The sequence below is a fragment of the Dendrobates tinctorius genome, unplaced genomic scaffold, assembly GCF_039654945.1.
Source record: "Dendrobates tinctorius isolate UK_male_01 unplaced genomic scaffold, ASM3965494v1 ptg000029l, whole genome shotgun sequence".
Lineage (NCBI taxonomy): Eukaryota > Metazoa > Chordata > Amphibia > Anura > Dendrobatidae > Dendrobates > Dendrobates tinctorius.
The window spans coordinates 12110685-12134006 of NW_027361697.1; the positions used below are offsets into that span (position 1 = coordinate 12110685).

At 45.0% G+C, this 23322-nt stretch overlaps 1 protein-coding gene across 3 annotated transcripts in view; it reads right to left on the minus strand.

Moving 5' to 3' along the window:
• Positions 1-16382, minus strand: part of ALG14 (ALG14 UDP-N-acetylglucosaminyltransferase subunit) — a 38667-nt gene extending 22285 nt beyond the window's left edge. The window contains exons 1-3 of one of the 3 annotated variants that reach the window (XM_073571391.1): positions 16142-16376; positions 10316-10467; positions 1883-2005 (exon numbers count right to left, since the gene is read on the minus strand). In XM_073571391.1, the coding sequence (XP_073427492.1) occupies positions 1883-2005; positions 10316-10467; positions 16142-16286 (420 nt within the window). In that variant the 5' untranslated portion in view covers positions 16287-16376. Of the gene's footprint in view, positions 1-1882; positions 2006-10315; positions 10468-16141 lie in introns of all 3 variants that reach the window. The other 2 variants (XM_073571392.1, XM_073571393.1) reach the window with 2 other exon arrangements.
• Positions 16383-23322: the final 6940 nt, after the last annotated feature.

The following is a 23322-nucleotide window of genomic DNA, read 5'->3' on the forward strand; positions in this document are numbered from 1 at the left end:
GCACATGCGCATAACGCTATCGGGCGCCATTTTACTGAAGACACATTTGCAGTTTGTCTTCAGCAATATGGCACCGGACAGTGCGGTATGGGCATTAGTGTACTCCAGCGCCGCACTCCTCCCCCGGCCTCCGGCAGAACGGGACAGCGCTGGAGCACAGAGAAGAAAGGGGAGTATGTATGTATGTATGTATGTATATATATATATTTTTTTTTTTGTACGTGTGCAGTTTAATAGGGGTGAGGGAGACCATACATATCAGGATAGGGGGGTGAGGGGACCATGCATATCAGGATTGGGGGGTGAGGGGGTACCATACATTCTACGATAGGGATGCGGGGGGAACCATGCGTACCCGAATAGGGGGGTGAGGGGGACCATACATTCTAGGATTGGGGGTGATAGGACCATACATGCCAGGATGGGGGGGTGAGAGGACCATGCATACCAGGATGGGGGGGGGGGGGGGTGAGAGGACCATGCATACCAGGATAGGGGGGGGGGGGGGGTGAGAGGACCATGCATACCAGGATGGGGGGGGGGTGAGAGGACAGGACCATGCATGCCAGGATAGGGGGGGGGGGGTGAGGGGAGCATGCATACCAGGATTGGGGGGGGGGGGGGTGAGAAGACCATGCATACCAGGATTGGGGGGGGGGGGAGAAGACCATGCATACCAGGATTTGGGGGGGGGTGAGGGGACCATGCATACCAGGATTAGGGATGAGGGGTACCATGCATACCAGGATTGGGGGGGGTGAGGGGTACCATACATCCTACGATAGGGATGAGGGGGGACCATGCACACCAGGATTGGGGGGTGAGGGGTCCATGCGTTCCAGGACTGGGGAGTGAGGGGGACCATGCATTCCAGGGTTGCAGGGTTGGGGGGGGGGGTGAGGTGTCCATGCGTTCCAGGATTGGGGAGTGAGGGGGACCATGCATACCAGGATTGGGGGTGGGGGTGAGGGGCACCATGCATACCAGGATTGGGGATGAGGCGTACCATGCATACCAGGATTGGGGATGAGGTGTACCATGCATACCAGGATTGGGGGGTGAGGGGTACCATACATCCTACGATAGCGATGAGGGGGGACCATGCACACCAGGGTTGGGGAGGGGGGGGGTGTGAGGGGACCATGCATACCAGGAATGGGGATGAGGGGTACCATGCATAACAGGGTTGGGGATGAAAGGTACCATGCATACCAGGTTTGGGGATGAGGGGTACCATGCATACCAGGATAGGGATGAGGGGTACCATGCATACCACCAGAATGGGGGGCAGCACATACCAGGATGGGAGTACCATATACCAATAAAAATGCTCGCCACCCGGGTGTAGAACGGATTCAGTATTATATATATATATATATATATATATATATATATATATATTTATTATTAGTGGTATAGCCAACACTCCTTCCTCCACTATACAGTAAAACTGAAGTGAAGGTGTTGACGCGAATCCTCCCAGGCAATTAAAGGGGTTATTCTTCTCTGGGGACATTTTTCTTGATGTATATGCTTGTATTTGGGGGTTAAAAATATATATTTTTGCAATTGGGTTTCATTATAAATTTTCACCGATTGGCTTTTCCCTATGCACTCAACTTTAATGTGGTCATAAATCAGCCGAGATGAGTTCGGAAACAGACAAGAAGAGAGATGTACAAAGTCCCAGTCAGACAGTCATAGCGGGCTTACTGACGGACTCAGTTAACTCATCAGTTCTTGAGGTTGCTCCATTGCACCTGGCGTAGGACATACTATTACGACCTATGTTAGGAAGGGGTTAATTGTATCAGATAAATAGACCTGTGACCAAAGTTACAGATCGCCTTGCGGTCATCAATACAGCAATAGCCGTACCTACCACATCGGGCTTCAGCCGAAAAGTTAACGGAAGAGAGTAAAATAAGGACTGGAGCGTGGTCAGAAAGGAAGAACTCCAGGATTGTCGCACTTCTCTGCTTCTGGGGATGCGATGGATGGTATACTGGAGAAAAAAAAACAAGGAAGAAAGGTACCATTTATTTATAAAGCACGGCAAATAAAAGTGGAACACTGCCCAAAAATGAAAATACAAACAGGATGTATCATTCAAAGATTGATTATTTAAAGGAGAAAAGCGTGGAAGGCAGAAAAATACAGCAAAATAAAAGTTAGCATTCTAGAGCCCAAGTGCAGCACAGGAGGAAACTTGGAAGGTTTTTAGATTGGTGGATAATAGTTATCGGTCATAAACAGAGCGTAAGGTGGGAATGGGACTATTATCAGACATGGGAAACAGATACAAGAGGGACATAACTACGGCTTACTAAGGATAGCCAAGGCATAGTCTGCAGTCTACACATTACAATTTTGTGCCACCTAGGGGCAGAAAAAAGAATTGCAGCACAGTAAATAAAATCTACTACAGAATGAAGACAATATGTAAGAACAGTGATCAGTGAGACTGCTGGAGCAATACACCTCCACCGATTACCTTTCATGATTTCACTATAAATGTAGGCGCCCTGTTTCTTTGTCTGACCGCTTAGGATGCCTCTCCAGCAATTAACAGCAGCATCTAAGAGGTTAATGACGGAGATCGGAGCCACTTTTTTTGCACCTGGGCATTACAGCGTGATATCAGCCGTGTGTGTTCTTTGTGGCGTGTGAAGGGTTTAAGAACTAAGCAAATCTGAGTGGATTATGTGCCCAATCCTTTAATCAGGCAATTACAAGCTAAATAAAAACCACAGCAGCTGGATAAAGAAATAAAATATATTATATATATATATATTATATACACACACATATACATACACACCAAGCCATGAAGGATTGGCACCAGAGGTTACAAGTATGACCTGCCTGTTGTGTTCCTTGGTCTTCATGATGCTCTCTGTGCCTCAAACAGAACGGTGCATTTATACGGAGACTTGATTACACACAGGTGGATTATATTTATCATCATTAGTTATTTAGGACAAAATTGGATCATTCAGAGATCCACAATGAACTTCTGGAGTGAGTTTGCTGCACTGAAAGTTAAGGGGCCGAATAATATTGCACCCCCACTTTTCAGTTTTTGAATTTCCACAAAAATTTAAAATAACCAATAAATTTCATTCAACTTCACAATTGTGTCCCACTTGTTGTTGATTCTTCATCAAAAATTTACATTTGGTATCTTAATGTTTGAAGCATGATATGTGGGAAAAGGTTGAAAAGATCCAGGGGGCCGAATACTTTCGCAAGGCACTGTACGTTACTTCTTTTCAACACTTTGCCTCTTTGAAAACCTGAAGTGTTTGAAAGAAGCCCAGAAGTCTGAGCATATCATCAGCAAGTCGTTTTCCCATAGAAATGAATAGGATAAATCATTTGAGTCTTTCGTTAGCGCTTCTTCTGGCATTATTATAAATGGAGTTGCTCAAAAACAGCAGGAAAAAAAGATTAAGTGTGAACATAGTCTTAATAACCTCCTAACCTGTGACGGGATTCACTTGCTCTGATAAGCATTAGGCAGCGTACAGACAGTTAATGCAGTTTTGGTCCAAACAAGTGCAGTTTTTATTGCTTTCCACAGTTTACACAACAGCAAAACAACAAAAACAGCAAAACAACAAAATCAGAAACATAAATCCCTCGGCTTCTCGAGGCGCTTGTTTCTCTTTTCAACTTCAAGACACATCCAGTCTGCTCAACCTCCCCAGCTGACTGCCTTAGATGAACACCTAGCCTGTTTATATGCAGAGCTAGCCAGGTGTACTAATCAAAGCCTGCAGAGCTAGGAATTAACCCCAGCCTACACCTCATTTAAAACTTAATCAGTTTTGCCAGAACAGTTGTGTGCAGCTGATAGACATAACGGTGATGCAGTGTTCCTCCCAAATACCCTCTGCACATAGAATAGAGGAGGTGTACGCAGCCCGCAAACTCTTGTTCTGCCAGAAATGTAAGGCTAGTTTCACACTAGCGCTTTTGAGCGCAGCGACGGCCTGCGCACGGCTGCCGCTAAGCCCCGCCCCCCTGCCGGTAGCTCCGCCTACCGGCGCATGACGCTGCATGCGTCCTGCGTCCCCTATCTTTATCACTGGGGGCGCAGGGCGTGCGCAGTGTGCGTTTGGCGGCGCATGCGTCCTTTTGACGGTGCGCCGACCTGCGCCAAACGCAACCTGCTGCAGTTTGGTTGCGCTCGGCGCACCGTCAAAAAGGCGCATGCGCCGCCAAGCGCATACTGCGCACGGCCTGCGCCCCCAGTGACAAAGATAGGGGACGCATGCAGCGTCATGCGCCGGTAGGCGGAGCTACTGGCAGAGGCGCGGCAGGGGGCGGGGCTTAGCGGCACCCGTGCGCAGGCCGTCGCTGCGCTCCAAAGCGCTAGTGTGAAACTAGTCTAAGTAAACCGTAAGCCGACCTTATACATACTCTGATTTAAAGAGTGTCCCATGACTGTAAACCATACATAAAAAGGAAGACTGGTTAGAACGACAGAACTAAGTCTTTTGTGACATTTTTACACCTGATTGTATAATCTGCACTGATATCCGGATGTAACACAAGCAGATTTTGCAGGGGATTCACTGAGGATAAATCCATGGCGGAAAAAGTAACAGACTGTGGAGTTTCATCAGGGAATTTGCTTGTCCTTAGCGATAGGTTAAAAAAACAAAACAAAAAAAAACCACAAGGAGCATGCGCCAAAGATCAAATAGACATCTGATTTTTCAAAGGCTATGGACACTTGATATAGAAAAATGCATTTCTACATTTTGGAACCGCAGCACTAAGTTTCAGGCTGTGATACACATTCCTTAATTTGATTTTACACTCCCTGATAAGCAGTTTGCAACATGATCCAGGTTTCAAAATTTTTCTCCCAGTAATACATGCTGGATGTAAGATCTGTTTGTCTCGCTCAGTAAAATGCAATTAATTATAGGTTAAAAAAAAAAAAAAAAAAAAAAAGAAAAAAAAGCGATGTACCCTGGACACTGGCAAAGGATGTCAATGACCATCAGGATAAAGGAATTTACTCATACATATGCATTTCGGAGTTGAAGAAAAAGTTGAACCAACACCGAAACACACTGCATGAATTAATTCCTTGATCCTGACAGTCCTTGATGTCCTTTGGCAGTGCCTGGGTTACATCGCTATTTTTACCTTCAAAACCTAAGACAGAAACAAAATGAACATATAGTATACCCTGCTTTAAGTAAAAGGGTAAAAGCAATAATAACAGGATACTTAATAAATATAATTTTTGATCAAAAAAAGCATAAAAGCCATCCCACCAGTGTCAAGGTGTACCACAATAGGAACTTGTCCTAATCTCTAGTATTAAATCCTTATCACGTGTCAAAGTGATGTCAATGTGAATAAGGACCGATTAGGACCAAGTCCCGACTGAATCCCCAGCAAATGGGAAGCTATATAAACGTTATGTCCAGCTCAAAGAAAGGAGGCCGCACCCTTACCTGCAATAAGTGCAGAAACCTGAAAGGTACCAAAAATGTGAACTAGAGTGTAAGTTGGTATGCATGCAAAATAGGAGCATGTTCACACTGGGCATTAAACAGACAAAACCCAATGCAGGTTTCTGCACTTATTGCAGGTAAGGGTGCGGCCTCCCTTTCTTTGACCTGGACATAACGTTTATGTAGTTTTCTTATTTGCTGGATATCCATTCGTGACCCGGTCCTGCTCTGCCCTTATTCCCTTTGACACATGGTAAGGTTTTAATACTAGAGGTTAGGACCATCCCAATTGTGGTGCACCGTGACGCTGGTGGGACGTCTTTTACAGTTTTTTTTTCGATCAAAAACTGTGTTTACTAAGTGCCCTGTTATTTATTTGCACTATTGCTTTTACATACAGCAGGGTATATGTTCATTTTGTTTCTGTCTTGGGTTTTGTCTGTTTAATGGCCAGTGTGAACATACTCCCTCTCCCTGGTTCCATACTGGCAGTTGCAGTGCGCATGCGCGGTCGCACTACCGCATCCGGGTCCGTTTCCTGGCGTCTATGCCCTCTGCGTATGACCGGGGGCCCGGCTCACTTGCAGGCTCCCGCGCATGTGACACGGGCATGACGGCCGAGGATCAGTCGCCGAATGATGGTGACGAGATGTGCATGCGCCACATCCAACACTGCTATTTGCTGTGAGTGGTACATGTGATGGGCACGTGACCCCACGGCTGGGGAATATAAAGGTCCTTTATGGCATTTTATATTATCCCCTTGAGAAAGCACAAGAACACACACACGCGACATGCGCGTTAGTGTCTGTCCACCATCCTGATTCCTCCTATATCTAATAGGTAGGAGGCACACTCTTTTTTTTTGGGTGTTACTTACCTGTTGGTCATTCAACTTATGGATTAAGCTAACCATTAATATCCCACCCTCACTCTTACCTCATAATACCTATGTGGTCCCACTATAATAAGTGATGGGAGCATTCAGGACTGATGCTTTCTCCCTGTCTGCATATCTTAACTTTTCTATAAAAATATCTTTGTTTGAGGATTTGTACTGCCATATACACTTGCATTAAACTTTTGCACTTTTAGTCACAACTCCTTGTTCTCCAGTTTAGAATGGATTCCATGGAGCGAGTCTCCCAGGTGCCTGGCTCTGATGCACCAATGATGGTGCCTTCATCCCCACACCGTATCTGGGTTTATGTTTGTTCATATGCTCCTATTTTGCATACATACCAACTTATAATCCAGTGCATTTTTTTCCGCTCATTTTTACCTTCAATTGCATATCTGTCCTCCACCCAAAGAGTGTGAGATCAGTGGCCGGAGCAGGAGCCACACACTGATCCCTCATCCACGCATACACAAATTGTGCCGTACACGACATATCTAGGTGAGCAGTTATCTCCAACCGCATCTGCAATCATAACCATGGAGCGTATTTCTCTACTTTTTTGCATCTCAATAATATAGTATGCAAGGTCTGAGCTCTGATGTGTCTGTACAGCTTAATTCCTGCACCGATTTCCCCTTCTACTGACAACAATACAGCCTCTGTGTGATCAGCTTTTTCCTGCATCGATGTAACCATGATGCTCCCTGCATGTGTGTTCTGTTCCCTATCTGCATTATGATACAGTGCAAACAAAAAACACAAATATCCTAAACTAAAAAGTAAAAAAACTGCAAATAATGCATAAAGGTAATAAGGGTATTTAGTAAACATAATTGTGATCAAAAAAATGTACAAGCCATCCCGCCACGTCACGGCAACCCTTGTGGGACAGTCCTACTCTAGTATTTAAAACCTTTTCACTTGCCAAGTGACGTGAATGTGAACAAGGATCGAGCGGCTGAACCACTAGTAAAAGCATAGGCCAGACAGGATGGTTTTCCCAGCTCAGAAAGAGGGCGGTCACACCCATATATGCACTGAATGCACAATGAAATGAATAAAAAACTGGAGTTTATTTTTTACTTTTTGGTTTAGGATATTTGTGTTTTTTGTTTTCTCTGGTTAATGGTCATGTGTTAATATGCACTTACATTGTGCATACACATTAACTTACTTTTTCAGTTCAGACTCCAGTTTTTCTAAGCATTCAGTGCATATATGGGTGTGACCGCCCTCTTTCTGAGCTGGGAAAACCATCCAGTCTGGCCTATGCTTTTACTAGTGGTTCAGCCGCTCGATCCTTGTTCACATTCACGTCACTTGGCAAGTGAAAAGGTTTTAAATACTAGAGTAGGACTGTCCCACAAGGGTTGCCGTGACGTGGCGGGATGGCTTGTACATTATTTTGATCAAAATTATGTTTACTAAATACCCTTATTATTATTACCTTTATGCATTATTTGCAGTTTATCTTTTACTTTTTAGGTTAGGATATTTGTGCTTTTTGTTCTCTCTGGTTAATGGTCATGTGGTAATATGCACTTACATTGTGCATATACATTAACTTACTTTTTCAGTTCAGACTCCAGTTTTTTTATTATGATACAGTGCAGTCTGTCTCATTGCCCCATACCCTTCCAAAATCTAATACAGCCTGCCCTTCTATATACAACCTCCTCGCTCTCACTGCTGGTAACTAACACAGCGCTGAGGGCAAACTGATGAAAAGCAAATGAGCTCTGTCCCCGTGCCTACAACCACCAGAAGTCGTGCCTGTCGGATGTCTGAGACAGCAGGACGGCCGGCTATGCAACAGAGCTGCACAATTTTGCACCAAGGTAGAAATCGTAACATACCGTAAAGATGAGTGCAAATGTGGTAATAGTATTTAATATGAATCAGTCACCAGATTTCAGGATACAAACTACATAAAAACAAACAAAAGCCAGCTCACCAAATGTAGACCGCAGACCTCGGAGCTTCGTCTGGACTGACGTGTGATCAATAGGAAAAAGCAATTAGTTCCAGCTGCGTGTAAAAATATGGGAATATGAATTCATTTTCTCAGATTCCAATCCTTTTTATGGACAGGTGGCATGGTATGGCAGATATATCGATGATACATCTCCATCCCAAATTAATAGGGTATCTGCCATACCTGCCTTTATGTCATATGTAAATTCTAACCAATATAATATTAAATTTACGCATGAACATAATATGGAACATATATCTTTTTTGGATTTGGATTTATTTGGTGTTGAGGGGGAAATAATCTCTACGAAAACACATCATAAACCCTATAGTGGGAATACTATTTTACATGCAACCAGCAGTCACAATAAACATACCCTTAAAGCAATACCAGTAGGAGAACTCACAAGGGTTAAACGTAATTGTAGTGAAGAGAGTAATCTAGATAGTGAACTGGAACATGTAAAGAAAAAATTAAAAAATCGCATGTATCCGGATTGGTCTTTGAATCGAGCACAACAAATAGTAAAAAATAAAAAACGTAATGAAATGATTTTTTCTAGTGGCAACGCAAATGAGACAGTTATTGGAAAGAAACCGTATATTTGTTTTCAGTTCAGTCGCCAATTTCCACAAATCAAGGGAATCATTAATAGATATTTGCCCATTTTATATGAAGATAGTAAATTGGCAGATATATTAAAGCCAGGTATTAACATAGTATCGAGAAGAGCACCTACATTGGGAGACAAATTATCACCTAATTTATTTTCTCTTAAAAATACAACTAATAAAACCTGGTTAACCTGTAATGGTTTTTTCAGATGTGGAGCTACAAAATGCAAAACATGTAGATATGCAAATGTTACAAAAAAATTTTCTGATGCGGCAAATAAAGTGCAATATACCATAAAACAATATATTAATTGTAATTCAACTAATGTAATATACAAGATAGATTGCACCATTTGCAAATTATCATATATAGGGTGTACATCTAGAAAAATGAAGATGCGCATTAGGGAACATCTACATGATATTGAAAATATGAATAACATGAATCGTAATATATCAGCTGTGTCGCAGCATTTCATTAGGCACCATGCTAGAAACATCTCGAGTTTTAAAGTGCAAGGAATAGAACAGGTTAAAATTCCTTTCCGCAGCGGAGATTCAAAGCGACGCCTGTTAACAAGAGAGGCTTTTTGGATTTATCACCTAGATGTCCGATCCCCGAATGGTTTAAATAAACGAAATGACCTAATGCTTCATTATTGTTGAAAAGATAAATATTTTTCTTTTGCAACATGTATTTTAACTTATTTTGTACATTGCTATGTAATTTTAATGAGTTAATTGTCATGTGATTGTTTTTGTGCATGTCATTGGATCAAATGCAGTATATATGCAGCTGAGATCAGTGTATCTCTATGGCTCTGACAAAGATCTTACAGATCGAAACGCGTTGCCATGTCCGTGTGTATGGCATACTATGAAGATGACATAATTTTAATGTTGAAATAAAGAAGAAATTTTTTTACACGCAGCTGGAACTAATTGCTTTTTCCTATACAAACTACATACATTACTAAATTGATCTCATTGACCTGATGAGACTGGTATACTTACTTTGAAAACCTAAGTCACAATCACTGTATAATCCTGATGTCAAAATAATATAGAATTAAACAGATTATGAGTCCAAGTGTATTGAGTCCCAAAGTTTCATATAAGATTATAAGGCCGTTCTGACATAGATTGTCAAAGCAATTACACCAGCTTCATCAGGTCTTAGAGATCGATATAACGGTGTATACATTTTGGATTGTGAAATCCAGTGACAGATCCGCTTTGATGCAATTATCTGCACTGATAACTGTCAGTCAAATAACATTAATCCCGAGTTATGGGCCGGGTAATGGGCAGTGTCACCTGCAGGAATCAGCGGGGACAAGCTACTTACCTTTGGTTCTGTAGATGTCTTTTCCTTAGACGTTTCGAATGAATGAATCTTCTCTTCACTCATCTTATCAGTCTCAGCCAAGACATAGTGTATTGGATAGTACGATGTGGACAGGACGCTGAGAAGTCTCAGGATTTCAGTGGTGTGTCCACCTAAGAAGCAGATACAACGGGAACATACATTACTGAAGATCAGAGGTCACATGAAGATGTGTGCAACAGGGGAAAATAATATGGTCAAGTGCTCGTGGATTGGAGATGCTGCAGATTTTACCTGTGGATTTAAATGGCTAAAATCCACAAGAAACAAGTGGATGAGATTTAATAAACTTCGTCCACAATCTGTGTTTTGGTTTTTTTCACATAAAGCAACATGTCGGTTCTGCTGTGGATTCGAGGCTTAATGTCATTAATGGGCAAAAGTTACAAATTTACATGTTCTTAAAAATTCTCTCCTATCACAAGAACAGAGGGATTTTTAATTCCATTGTTTATGGCTCGTTGCCTAGGACGTCACTCACCGCTGCAGACTAGCAGTGGTGGTCGGTCTCCTTGGCAAAGAGAACAGTGCTTACAAGCTCCTTTCGATAGAGCTTGCAAGAATTAATCTGAAGCTGACTGGTTCGCTGGGTGCAACCAGCTTCGGGTGCCCATAAGCCTCTCCAAAGCTGCAGAGACAAGCTGCCCCTGCTTGCAGCAACGGGGAGAGCATAGTTCAGAACAGCGGTGGTCTAAACTGTCAATCAGGAGGACCTTCTCCCCGGCAAGCTGGAAGCTATAGAGCGGTGAACTCCTAAAGATAGAGAATTAGACAAACCCTTAAAGGACAGATTTGTGGCAGACAATCCATAGGGGCTTTAAACGGGAAAAAAACCATCTGCAACCAAATTATCACGTATTTACGACAGAAATGAACTACAGTTACTGACAGGAGTACTTTTCTTGCAGTAGAGCATGGCATCTAAAAGCTGTGCCAAATTCATAGGCACTCTGGCTCAGGAGATCTGTCAGGTACAAGACACCAAGGGCCGATTCATCCAACAGTTTGTGCCTGAAAAGTGGAGCCGTCGCTAAATGTTTGTGAAACGCGTCGTATTTGCGAACACCTCCTAATGGGTTTGGCGCATCTTACTCCAGTGCGCCAATCATTAAGATTGAGGAACGAACTATAAAACTCCAGTCCGGATCAATTGAAGCCCAAATTTATTAAGTGTTTTAGATTCTTTTTATGATTTGTTTGGCAAGGGGGTGTGACCTAATTAAAACGGGTTAACGACAAATGGCGTGGCTAAATTCGCAAAACTTTGCGCCAAAAATTGTGGTACACATTTCTGGCATAAGTCAGACAGATTTATCACAGTGTCTGAACTAATGTGTTAAACGGGTGCACGTCCAGACGGTCTACTCTGAGCGTTCTCTGCATCAGAACGAGACAGAATTGTCATAGAATCATAGAATCGTAAAGTTGGAAGGGACCTCCTGGGCCATCTGGTCCAACCCCCTGCTCAAAGCAGGATTCGCTAAATCATCCCAGTCAGATGTCTGCCCAGCCTCTGTTTGAAGACTTCCATTGAAGGAGAACTCACCACTTCTCGTGGCAGCCTGTTCCACTCATTGATCACTCTAACTGTCAAAAAGTTTTTTCTAATATCTAATCTGTGTCTCCTCCCATTCAGTTTCATCCCATTGCTTCTAGTCTTTCCTTGTGCAAATGAGAACAAAGTTGATCCTTCTACAATGTGACAGCCCTTTAGATATTTGTAGACAGCTATTAAGTCTCCTCTCAGTCTTCTCTTTTGCAAACTAAACATTCCCAAATCCTGCAACCTTTCCTCATAAGACAGGGTTTGCAGACCGGTCACCATTCTGGTCGCTCTTTTCTGAACTTGCTCCAGTTTGTTGATGTCTTTTTTAAAATGTGGTGCCCAAAACTGGACACAATATTCCAGATGAGGTCTGACCAAAGAGGAGTAGAGGGAAATAATGACTTCACGTGATCTAGACTGCCTTGAGCTTCTGCTAGAAAATGCACAGAGATAAATCTGCACAATTCGATGTGGATTTGCGGCACAGATTTTCCCATGGAAATAATCTGCAGGAAATACAATGTGTGAATTTGCCCTAAAGGCACGTTCCCATACGGCAACTACATTCTTGCTGTTCCCAGCTTTGTGAAGCGAGCAGCATCGTAGATTTGAAAATCTGCATTACAACGATTTAATCAGCAGAAGTCACTGCGGATTCCTCCCTTTGCAATGCAGAGAGTGAAATGTGCAATAATAATGCCTATTACATTTTTTTTTCAGCTGCAATACCGTCTCATGGGAGCGTGTCCTAAGGGTCTGAGCAACGCTTGCAAATAATTATGAGATTTTCCAGACATAAATTTTGCAAAGTATTACAGTGATCACTGGAAATAACATTTTATGAAATCTCACACATACATAGCTAGGGTTGGACTGGCCCATCAAAGAACCGGAGAAGCTCTCGGTGGGCCCTGGCTTCTCCTTCAGGAGAGTTTATAGTGCAAACCATGCACCTGCTATGGGGCTCTTGAGTGGGGGAGAACCTGGCGCCATCATCTGGATTTCAACAGTATCTGAACAATCTACGTGATAACTGATCGAATCAGCAAGCGGAGCCGAATCCTAACATGGTGCATCTTACGGCTATACCACTTGATACTGTGCCTGATAAAAATTAGTTTACGTCTGGGAAAAAAAAACAAAAAAAAACAAAAAAAAACCACTTTAGTGATACTGCGTCGGTTTTGTATAGGTGAAGGTGAGCCCTCGGAATTAAATCCTCTGGTGGGCCCAGTGTTCTTCAGTCTGACATTGTCTGATGGAGGAATTCACCCTTCACCTGCACAGAATGAGGACTACTGCCTTATTCTAATGGGTGCACATTTTTTTTTTTTTTTTAAATCTTTGCATATATCACCCAAACTAAGGATTCCCCCTCCCCTGGAGGCCTTGGTCAATCCTACTCAGTTTTTCCCAGCTGCATCCTGAAAGCATAGCTGTGCTAGGTCTAGAGCAGAGATTCTACAGTCATGGCCAAAAGTTTAGAGAATGACACAAATATTTATTTTTACAAAGTCTACTGCTTCATTTTTTCTAATGGCAATTTGCATATACTCCAGAATGTTATAAAGAGTGATCAGCTTAACAGCAATTACTTGCAAAGTCAATATTTGCCTAGAAAATTAACTTTATTCCCCAAATCACATTTCAACATCATTGCAGCCCTGCCTTAAAAGGACCAGCTAACATCGTTTCAGTGATTGCTCCATTAACACAGGTGTGGGTGTTGATGAGGACAGGGCTGGAGATCAATCTGTCATGATTAAGTAAGAATGACACCACTGGACACTTTAAAAGGAGGCTGGTGCTTGGCATCATTGTTTTTCTTCTGTTAACCATGGTTATCTCTAAAGAAACACGTGCAGTCATCATTGCACAAAAATGGCCTAACAGGGAAGAGTATCGCAGCTAGAAAGATTGCACCTCAGTCAACAATCTATCGCATCATCAAGAACTTCAAGGAGAGAGGTTCCCTTGTTGCCAAAAAGGCTCCAGGGCGCCCAAGAAAGACCAGCAAGCGCCAGGACCGTCTCTTAAAAGTGTTTCAGCTGCGGGATCGGGCTACCAGCAGTGCAGAGCTTGCTCAGGAATGGCAGCAGGCAGGTGTGACTGCATCTGCTCGCACTGTGAGGCGGAGACTCTTGGAGCATGGCCTGGTCTCAAGGAGGGCAGCAAAGAAGCCACTTCTCTCCAGGAAAAACATCATGGACAGACTGATATTCTGCAAGAGGTACAGGGAGTGGACTGCTGAGGACTGGGGTAAAGTCATTTTCTCTGATTAATCCCCTTTTCGATTGTTTGGGACATCTGGAAAACGGCTTATTCTGAGAAGACCAGGTGAGCGCTACCACCAGTCTTGTCTCATGCCACCTGTCAAGCATCCTGAAACCATTCATGTGTGGGGTGGCTTCTCAGCCAAGGGAATGGGCTCTCTCTCAGTCTTGCCTAAAAACACAGCCATGAATAAAGAATGGAACCAGAATGTCCTCCAAGAGCAACTTCTCCCAACCGTCCAAGAGCAGTTTGGCGATCAACAATGCCTTTTTCAACATGGAGCACCTTGCCATAAAGCAAAGGTGATAACTAAATGGCTCAGGGAACAAAACATAGAGATTTTGGGACCATGGCCTGGAAACTCCCCAGATCTTAATCCCATTGAGAACTTGTGGTCAATCATCAAGAGACGGGTGGACAAACAAAAACCTTCAAATTCAGACAAAATAAAAGCATTGATTTTGCAAGAATGGACTGCTATCAGTCAGGATTTGATCCAGAAGTTGATTGAGAGCATGCCAGGGAGAATTGCAGAGGTCCTGAAGAAGAAGGGTCAACACTGCAAATATTGACTTGCTGCATTAACTCATTCTGTCAATATAACCTTTTGTTACTCATAATATGATTGCAATTATATTTCTGTATGTGATAAAAACATCTGACAAACACACATAAAAACCAGAGGCCAGCAGATCATGTGAAAATATAATATTTGTGTCATTCTCAAAACTTTTGGCCATGACTGTACTGCAAGGTAAAGAGCCTCCTTTATTACAGTCCAGGGAGCTCATACCTGAAAGCAATGGTGTGCCTGACTGCTGGTAAGTAAGAGGAGCGCAGGATGGCGCTGTATACAGGGGGCTGAGAGGAGACCGATGCTTCAGGATGGAACTGTGTGCACATTGGTTCAGATTAGTTTAGCTTTGTTTGTTGCCAGCTGCTGAGAGTTCGGTGATGTGAAATTGCAAATGACACTATTGATGCATATGACAAAAGATTATCTTCTGCTTTATGCATCAACAGAGCAGAATTTGCAGTTTTACATCACTGATCTGCCTACAGCAGGAAACAAAACAACTCTGCACCGCCATTGTGGAGGCGGGCAGGACAGTTGTGCCAGCTAACGATGTAAAGATCTCACAGGTAGCTATATGAATGTGGATGGCAGAAGATAAACTTGGAGAATAACAAACACTTCTCCTCTTAAATTATGATAACTCAGACTGGAAGGTACAGACCGCTCCATCTGACACTTGGCATTCGGCTTGGTGATGTAAGGCTGACACGTAGCTGATGGGACGCCAGTTATGGAGTCAGCAGAGCGTTGGTGACTTCTCTGCCCTCAGCATTCAGTGATCCCGGTCGTTACGTGGTCTCCACTTCGTGGCCGTGTTGGTGTGGATCACTGTTCATTTTAGAGGGAAGAAATGTTGCGAACGGACTTGTGACCCGGTGGCTCCTACCTGTCACACACGCATGGTGACGGGGCTCTACAGCGAGGGGCCAGGAGACTGAATCAACCCCTGAATAAGGATGTGTGTCCTGATACGTCGTGCCTCTGGAGATGAAGAATCCTGAGCATTCAGCCCCCGGTACATGGCGGCCGCTCCCGGGTACATGGCGGCTGCTCCCGGTACATGGCGGCCGCTCCTGGGTACATGGCGGCCGCTCCTGGGTATGACTTGTCCTGCCACAGACTGGCTACAAATACATCTATGTAGCGATTTCAGAGGCATGCTGCAGCTTCTCTGGCTAAAAGCAGGGGGCTGTGTGAGACCCCATGTACCCCGTCCATGCAGCCTAATAGAGGGGCTGAGGAACAGGACCCTCAGAGCAGCCCTGCTGTGGGATCCTGTCAGCAGGTAACTCAGGGCCCCCTATAACCCTAATAACACGTGACATGACACGCCCCTTGCACTGCACCGCTGTCCTGCGCGACCACCCTGCAGCATCCCCTAACAACTCACCAGAGCCCGCCACCACCAGCAGGCTGACATGGCCTCTCCTGCCGGGTTTGTGGTCTCCGGGTCCCCGCAGCACCAGCGCTATCCTGAGCCCCAGCGCTAGGACCGTGAGCAGAAAGCCGCCCCCCACCGGCAGCAGCCACTCCATCAGCGGGGGACCACCGAGCCGCCGTGGAACGCAAGACACTTCCGTATTGGTGACGTCAGGGGATAGCGTCCTACCATGGAGACGTGTGCCCATACTGATTGGCTGACGTCACTCACGGGCCCCGCCCCATCTTAAAGGCACGCATCCTCACAGTCGGGCGCATGTGTCTGGTGCGCAGTATTGTGCCTGTGGTATTGGTAACAGTTCTGCTCTGAGTGTACTGGAACCTCTGTACTGTATCATGTCCATGGATCCCTTAGATGGGGGCACGTGAGATGCCATGGTGGTGTGGTACTGGCAGTGACGAGGCGCGAGACGGTTTATGATGTGTGTGCAAAAACTGTAAAGCGCTGCGGAATATGTTAGCGCTATATAAAAATAAAGATTATTATTATTATTATTAGTGCTTTTAGTAATAAAGTTTATAGGCCTAGAGGGAACTGTCCTCAGTCATAGCCTGATCAACCAAAGGGGTAACGAGTTGCCCTCGCAGGGGCTCAATACAATCAAGAACGAACAGGGTAGAACACGACTACGCCCGGCGAAGGCCGGTCACTATAGGGCCGCGGTATGGCCGACTACAAGTCCTTAACTATATACAGTCATGGCCAAAAGTATTGACACCCCTGCAATTCTGTCAGATAATACTCAGTTTCTTCCTGAAAATGATTGCAAACACAAATTCTTTGGTATTATTATCTTCATTTAATTTGTCTTAAATGAAAAAACACAAAAAGAATTGTCCTAAAGCCAAATTGGATATAATTCCACACCAAACATAAAAAAAGAGGGTGGACAAAAGTATTGGCACTGTTTAAAAAATCATGTGATGCTTCTCTAATTTGTGTAATTAACAGCACCTGTAACTTACCTGTGGCACCTAACAGGTGTTGGCAATAACTAAATCACACTTGCAGCCAGTTGACATGGATTAAAGTTGACTCAACCTCTGTCCTGTGTCCTTGTGTGTACCACATTGAGCATGGAGAAAAGAAAGAAGACCAAAGAACTGTCTGAGGACTTGAGAAACCAAATTGTGAGGAAGCATGAGCAATCTCAAGGCTACAAGTCCATCTCCAAAGACCTGAATGTTCCTGTGTCTACCGTGCGCAGTGTCATCAAGAAGTTTAAAGCCCATGGCACTGTGGCTAACCTCCCTAGATGTGGACGGAAAAGAAAAATTGACAAGAGATTTCATCGCAAGATTGTGCGGATGTTGGATAAAGAACCTCGACAAACATTCAAACAAGTTCAAGCTGCCCTGCCGTCCGAGGGTACAGCAGTGTCAACCCGTACTATCCGTCAGCATCTGAATGAAAAGGGACTGTATGGTAGGAGACCCAGGAAGACTCCACTTCTTACCCCGAGACATAAAAAAGCCAGGCTGGAGTTTGCCAAAACTTACCTGAAAAAGCCTAAAACATTTTGGAAGAATGTTCTTTGGTCAGATGAGACAAAAGTAGAGCTTTTAGGGCAAAAGCATCAACATAGAGTTTACAGGAGAAAAAAGAGGCATTCAAAGAAAAGTACACGGTCCCTACAGTCAAACATGGCGGAGGTTCCCTGATGTTTTGGGGTTGCTTTGCTGCCTCTGGCACTGGACTGCTTGACCATGTGCATGGCATTATGAAGTCAGAAGACTACCAACAAATTTTGCAGCATAATTTAGGGCCCAGTGTGAGAAAGCTGGGTCTGCCTCAGAGGTCATGGGTCTTCCAGCAGGACAATAACCCAAAACACACTTCAAAAAGCACTAGAAAATGGTTTGAGAGAAAGCACTGGAGACTTCTAAGGTGGCCAGCAATGAGTCCAGACCTGAATCCCATAGAACACCTGTGGAGAGATATAAAAATGGCAGTTTGGAGAAGGCACCCTTCAAATATCAGGGACCTGGAGCAGTTTGCCAAAGAAGAATGGTCTAAAATTCCAGCAGAGCATTGTAAGAAACTCATTGATGGTTACCGGAAGCGGTTGGTCGCAGTTATTTTGGCTAAAGGTTGTGCAACCAAGTATTAGGCTGAGGGTGCCAATACTTTTGTCCGGCCCATTTTTGGAGTTTTGTGTGAAATAATCAATGTTTTGCTTTTTGCTTCATTCTCTTTTGTGTTTTTTCATTTAAGACAAATTAAATGAAGATAATAATACCAAAGAATTTGTGTTTGCAATCATTTTCAGGAAGAAACTGAATATTATCTGACAGAATTGCAGGGGTGTCAATACTTTTGGCCATGACTGTAGTCAACTTAGCCGTCCTGACGTCCCTCTGGCATTCTGGATGGTGGTTCTTCTGCGTGGCAGCCGCTGGGCCCAGCTGCTGAAGAGTTGACGTAGTCTTCGAGCGTTCCAACGCTCTGGTGACACCGGGGCACCGCAAGCCCTTGAGAAGTCCTTGGAAGGATGGACTGCGGCCCCTGGACTGGGGCAAGCGGCAGCGATGCAGGGTGGCGATTGGCAGGCCACCTGGGCAGCTAACAGCTGTGACGGGGAATCCGCAGCGAGCAACGGCCCAGCCCTTGACGCAGACCGGAGCGGGACAGTGGTGGCCGCCGACGGCACTGGACTTGTCGCGGCCACGGGTGGGAGCAGGGCGGGTGGCGGGAGACAGGCCACAGCCGCGGGCTGGAGCGAGGCGGCAACGGCCGCGGGCTGATGCGAGGCAGCGGCTGCGGGTTGAAGCGGGGCAGCGGCTCTCGGACAGTCGTCTGGGTGCCGTCCCTCTGATGTCCTAGGTGTCCGTCTCTCCTGGCTCTGGTAAATCGCTTTGGCTCTCAGTTGCTCCCATGGTCTCCTGCCACTTCTGTCCCAGTCTGCTGACTCATCGTGACCAGCGTTCCCCGCCCCTTTTATTCTGGCACCTCCCAAAGCCCATCTGTCTATCTCAACAGTCCGTCCCTGAACTCTGTCCCCCCAGGAACAGTTTCCCCCGGAAATTAGGTGACGGTCCCCTTGGTTCTGGCCCGGACACTCGGCGGGGGCCCTTCTCCCCACAGTGGTCACTGCAGAGCAGCGATCTGGGCTCAGATCCTGTGATTGCCGTTCGTTATAATAATGGAGTGTGCCCACTGGAACAAGGTGGCTGTCTGGGGCGAGGACCACCTATGATATCTACATGCCACCTTGATGACCATGTGCCGCCATGACGTGCATATACTTTTGTGACATCCGCATGCCACCATGACTCACGTGCCGCCATGACGTGCACATACCGTCGTGATGTCCACATGACACCATGATGTGCAGATGTCTAAATGAATTTTCCATTTATCAGAACCTAATCTGATATGATTCGGGGTGGACCAAATACATCAGATAATTTCCATTTTGAATAATATTCGCTCGGGCTGTACAGTGTCACCGACCATTATATGCCCAGGACACGACCACTGCATGCTGCCACTTTCATATTATTAATAATGAATATGTATCGGCGCCTCCTCACTCGTTTCTCATTCACTTCAATAGGAGCTGAGCTGCAGTACTGCGACTACTGCCTCCTTTCTGACTCCTGCACCCCACTCATCAGCCCGAGGGTGTTTACAGTCAGCTCTGCTTCCTACCAGCTTACTTAAATGTGCAGGTTTGTAACCCAGGAGAGGCATTTATTAGAGGATAGGACCCATCAGAGAAGTGTCACCTTGTCACGGTTGATGGGCTCACATGACATGGCCGATTTATGCTCTAAGAACCTTCGCTTTTGTAATTTAAAAAAAAAAAATAGAATTTTTTAAAATTTTTTATTACAGTTTACTCCTCAATTATGATAGACTTTGTGTTCGCATATGTGTTGGTCTCTGCAGAGTGCTGCTGCAGTCCTCGTTTTTGCAAGTTATGTATTCATTGCAGTAGGCATCTGTTCACACTATATGGAGGTGCTGGTCAGGTTTTTTGTTCTATACACTTCACGTAGTGTTTTTCCTGACAAGTATTGCGATACTTCTGGGCCATAGAGCGCAGTGGCGTATGCCGGCGCATGCGCAATAGTGATTTTATGCTTTGCCCACAGCTGGGCAAAGCATACTGCGCACGCGCGGGAGGACATTTGAATGCGCACGCGCGCTAAGTCTGCGTGAATGCAGGAATTACACCAAATAAATGCATAGAGCAAACCAGGAGGGGGGAGAGAGGAACAATAAGCCCCGCCCATCAGACCGGACCGCGGACATTTACATACACCGCGGGAGGACTATGAAAGGTATTTATTGATCAAAGACGTGAAGTCAAGGGGTATGAAAAGTACTGGTATAATGCATAGTTGACACTGAATCCAATCATATTTTTACTTGACATGCGAAAAAAGTGGTGACAGATTCCCTTTAATAAGTTATACAGTCACGGCTGAAAATGTTGGCACCCTTGTTCCAGAAAATGAAGTACCGTATTTTTCGGACTATAAGACGCACCGGACCATAAGATGCACCCCAATTTTCAGAAGGAAAATAGGGAAAAAAATAATGTATCAAATGGGGGTCCATCTTACAGTCTGAATTCAGCTTACCTGGGAAGGGATCCGGCACAGGTGGAGGAGTAGTCACAGGGGTCATTCAGTGGTCCAGGCTCGTGCGGTGGCGGCTCTGTGCTGGGGCAGGTTGGTTGTGCTGGGGCTGCTGTGCTGGGGCAGCTTTGCTGGGGATGGGGCAGCTTTGCTGGGGCAGGTGGGCTGTGCTGAGCTGGGGCAGGTGGGCTGTGCTCCGGTGCAGGGGCGGCGGCTCCGCCGGCATTTCCTCGCAGCCCGGAGGCCCCCGCGGTGGCCTCCGGGAACATGGACGCCGGGAAGATGGCCGCCGGTCGGGGACGGCGCATACGCAGGTTCAGATCTCGTCCCGAGATCTCGGGGGACGAGATTCAAATCTCGACAACGAGATCTCGACATCCGGATTTACTGCGGATTTAAATCCGCAGCATGTCAATTCTTTGTGCGGATTCCCAGCGGTTTGGCACCTGCTCCATGATCAGATGTCAAACCACAGGGGAAACCCTCAGGCTAATCAACAGAAAATCCGCAGATAAACCGCAGGTCTTTTGACCTGCAGATTTACCTGCGGATTTAGACAAATCCATGCGAAAAATTCCGCATCAGAATCCGCAATGTGTGCACTACCCTTAGTATGGAACACACAGACACACAATGCAAAGATTGAGTCAACTTCTGCCCTCTTCTATCTGGTATCAGGGGATATTTTCATATTGACTACACAGGTTACTTGCCACAAGTGAGTTTGGACGAGCATCACATGCTGAAAACAAAGTTTACCCACAATTTTGGAAAGGTGCCAACAGTTTTGACCAAATCTTACACTTTTCTCAATTCATCAATCTGCATAGAATGGGACATTTCTCCTTTATACAGTATACAGAGTGGAGAAAATAAGTATTTGATACACTGCCGATTTTGCAAGTTTTCCCACCGACAAAGAATGGAGAGGTCTTTAATTTTATCTACACTTCAACTGTGAGAGACAGAATCTAAAAATAAAAACCAGAAAATCACATTGATTGATTATTACATAATTAAATTGCATTTCATTGCATGAAATAAGTATTTGATCATCGACCTACCAGCAAGAATTCTGGCTCTTCTCACAGACCAGCTAATTTTTCCTTAAGAAGTCCTCCTACTCTGCACTCATTACATGTATTAATTGCATCTGTTTGAACTTATTACCTGTACAAAAGACACCTGTCCACACAATCAATCACACTCCAACCTCTCCACCATGGCCAAGACCAAAGAGCTGTGTAAGGACACCAGGGACAAAATTTTAGACCTGCACATGACTGGAATGGGTGTTGTGAACTCATTTTCTGGTCTGCCTCTGGTTTCTGGTGAGGGAGCTGGTTGTGCTGACAGAGGAGTTGTGAGTTCTCTTTGCGGGCTCCCTCTGGTGGTGGCAGGAGGTAGTGAAGCTGATCTAATTAACAGATACCTGCCACCTGATAATAAGGAAGAGGAGTGGACATCTGGAGTCTCAGACTGGATTTAAGACAGCCGACTCCCTATTCCCATGCTGGTGATTTTTTCCTGCCTCCTGAGGTCATAGTTTCCAGCTCAGTTCCTGCCATCTCAAGCTAAGTTGTCTTTGCTAATGTTCACATTTGATTTGGTTTGGTCTATTCAGTTTTTTTGTGTGGTCAGCCAGCCCCGGCTAGGGCTGTGTTGAATTTCCACTCTTATGTCACTGTATGTGCCAGTTTGCTTTTTGTCCCTTATTAGATTGGCCTCTTTTTGCTCTGTTCTCAGAATATGCCAGAGTGCTGATATAGTGGGAGAAGTCTAGTGACTTCAGGGTATTTTTTGCTATCAGAAGTGTTGGACATTGTTGCAGGGTTTTTTGGCGTGATTGCAAACGGTATCTTTCCTTTCCTGTCCTTTCTAGCTAGTGTGGGCCCCATCGTTTGCTCAGCCTATTTTCCTACCTGTGTTCGTGTTTTCATCTTGTCTCACCGTCAATACATGTGTGGGGGCTGTCTATTCCTTTGGGGTCTGCTCTGGGGCAGTTTTAGATTTCCCCTTTTCTTGCTTTAGGCTTATTTAGTCCTTCGGCTGTGAAGAGGCGTCTAGAATCATCATAGGTACGCTCCACGGCTGCTGTTAGTTGTGTGGTTAGGATCAGGGGTCTGCAATCCGCGTAGTTACCAACCTCTCTGGTTTTCTGTGACTTGGCTTGGTCTTGTTTTCCTCCTCGGTGACCCATTCATAACAGATGGGCTATATGACACTAGGCAAGCAGCTTGGTGATAAGACAACTGTTGGCACCATTATTAGAAAATGGAATAAATACAAGATGACTCTCAATCTTCCTCGGCCTGGGGATCCATGCAAGATCTATCACCATGTGGGGTAAGGATGATTCTGATAAAGGTCAGGAATCAGCCCAGAACTACACAGGAGGACCTGGTCAGTGACCTGAAAAGAGCTGGGACCACAGTCTCTCACATTACCGTTAGTAACACACTACGTTGTTATGGATTAAAATCCTGCAGAGCACACAAGGTTCCCCTGCTCACACCAGCACATGTCCAGGCCTGTTTGAAGTTC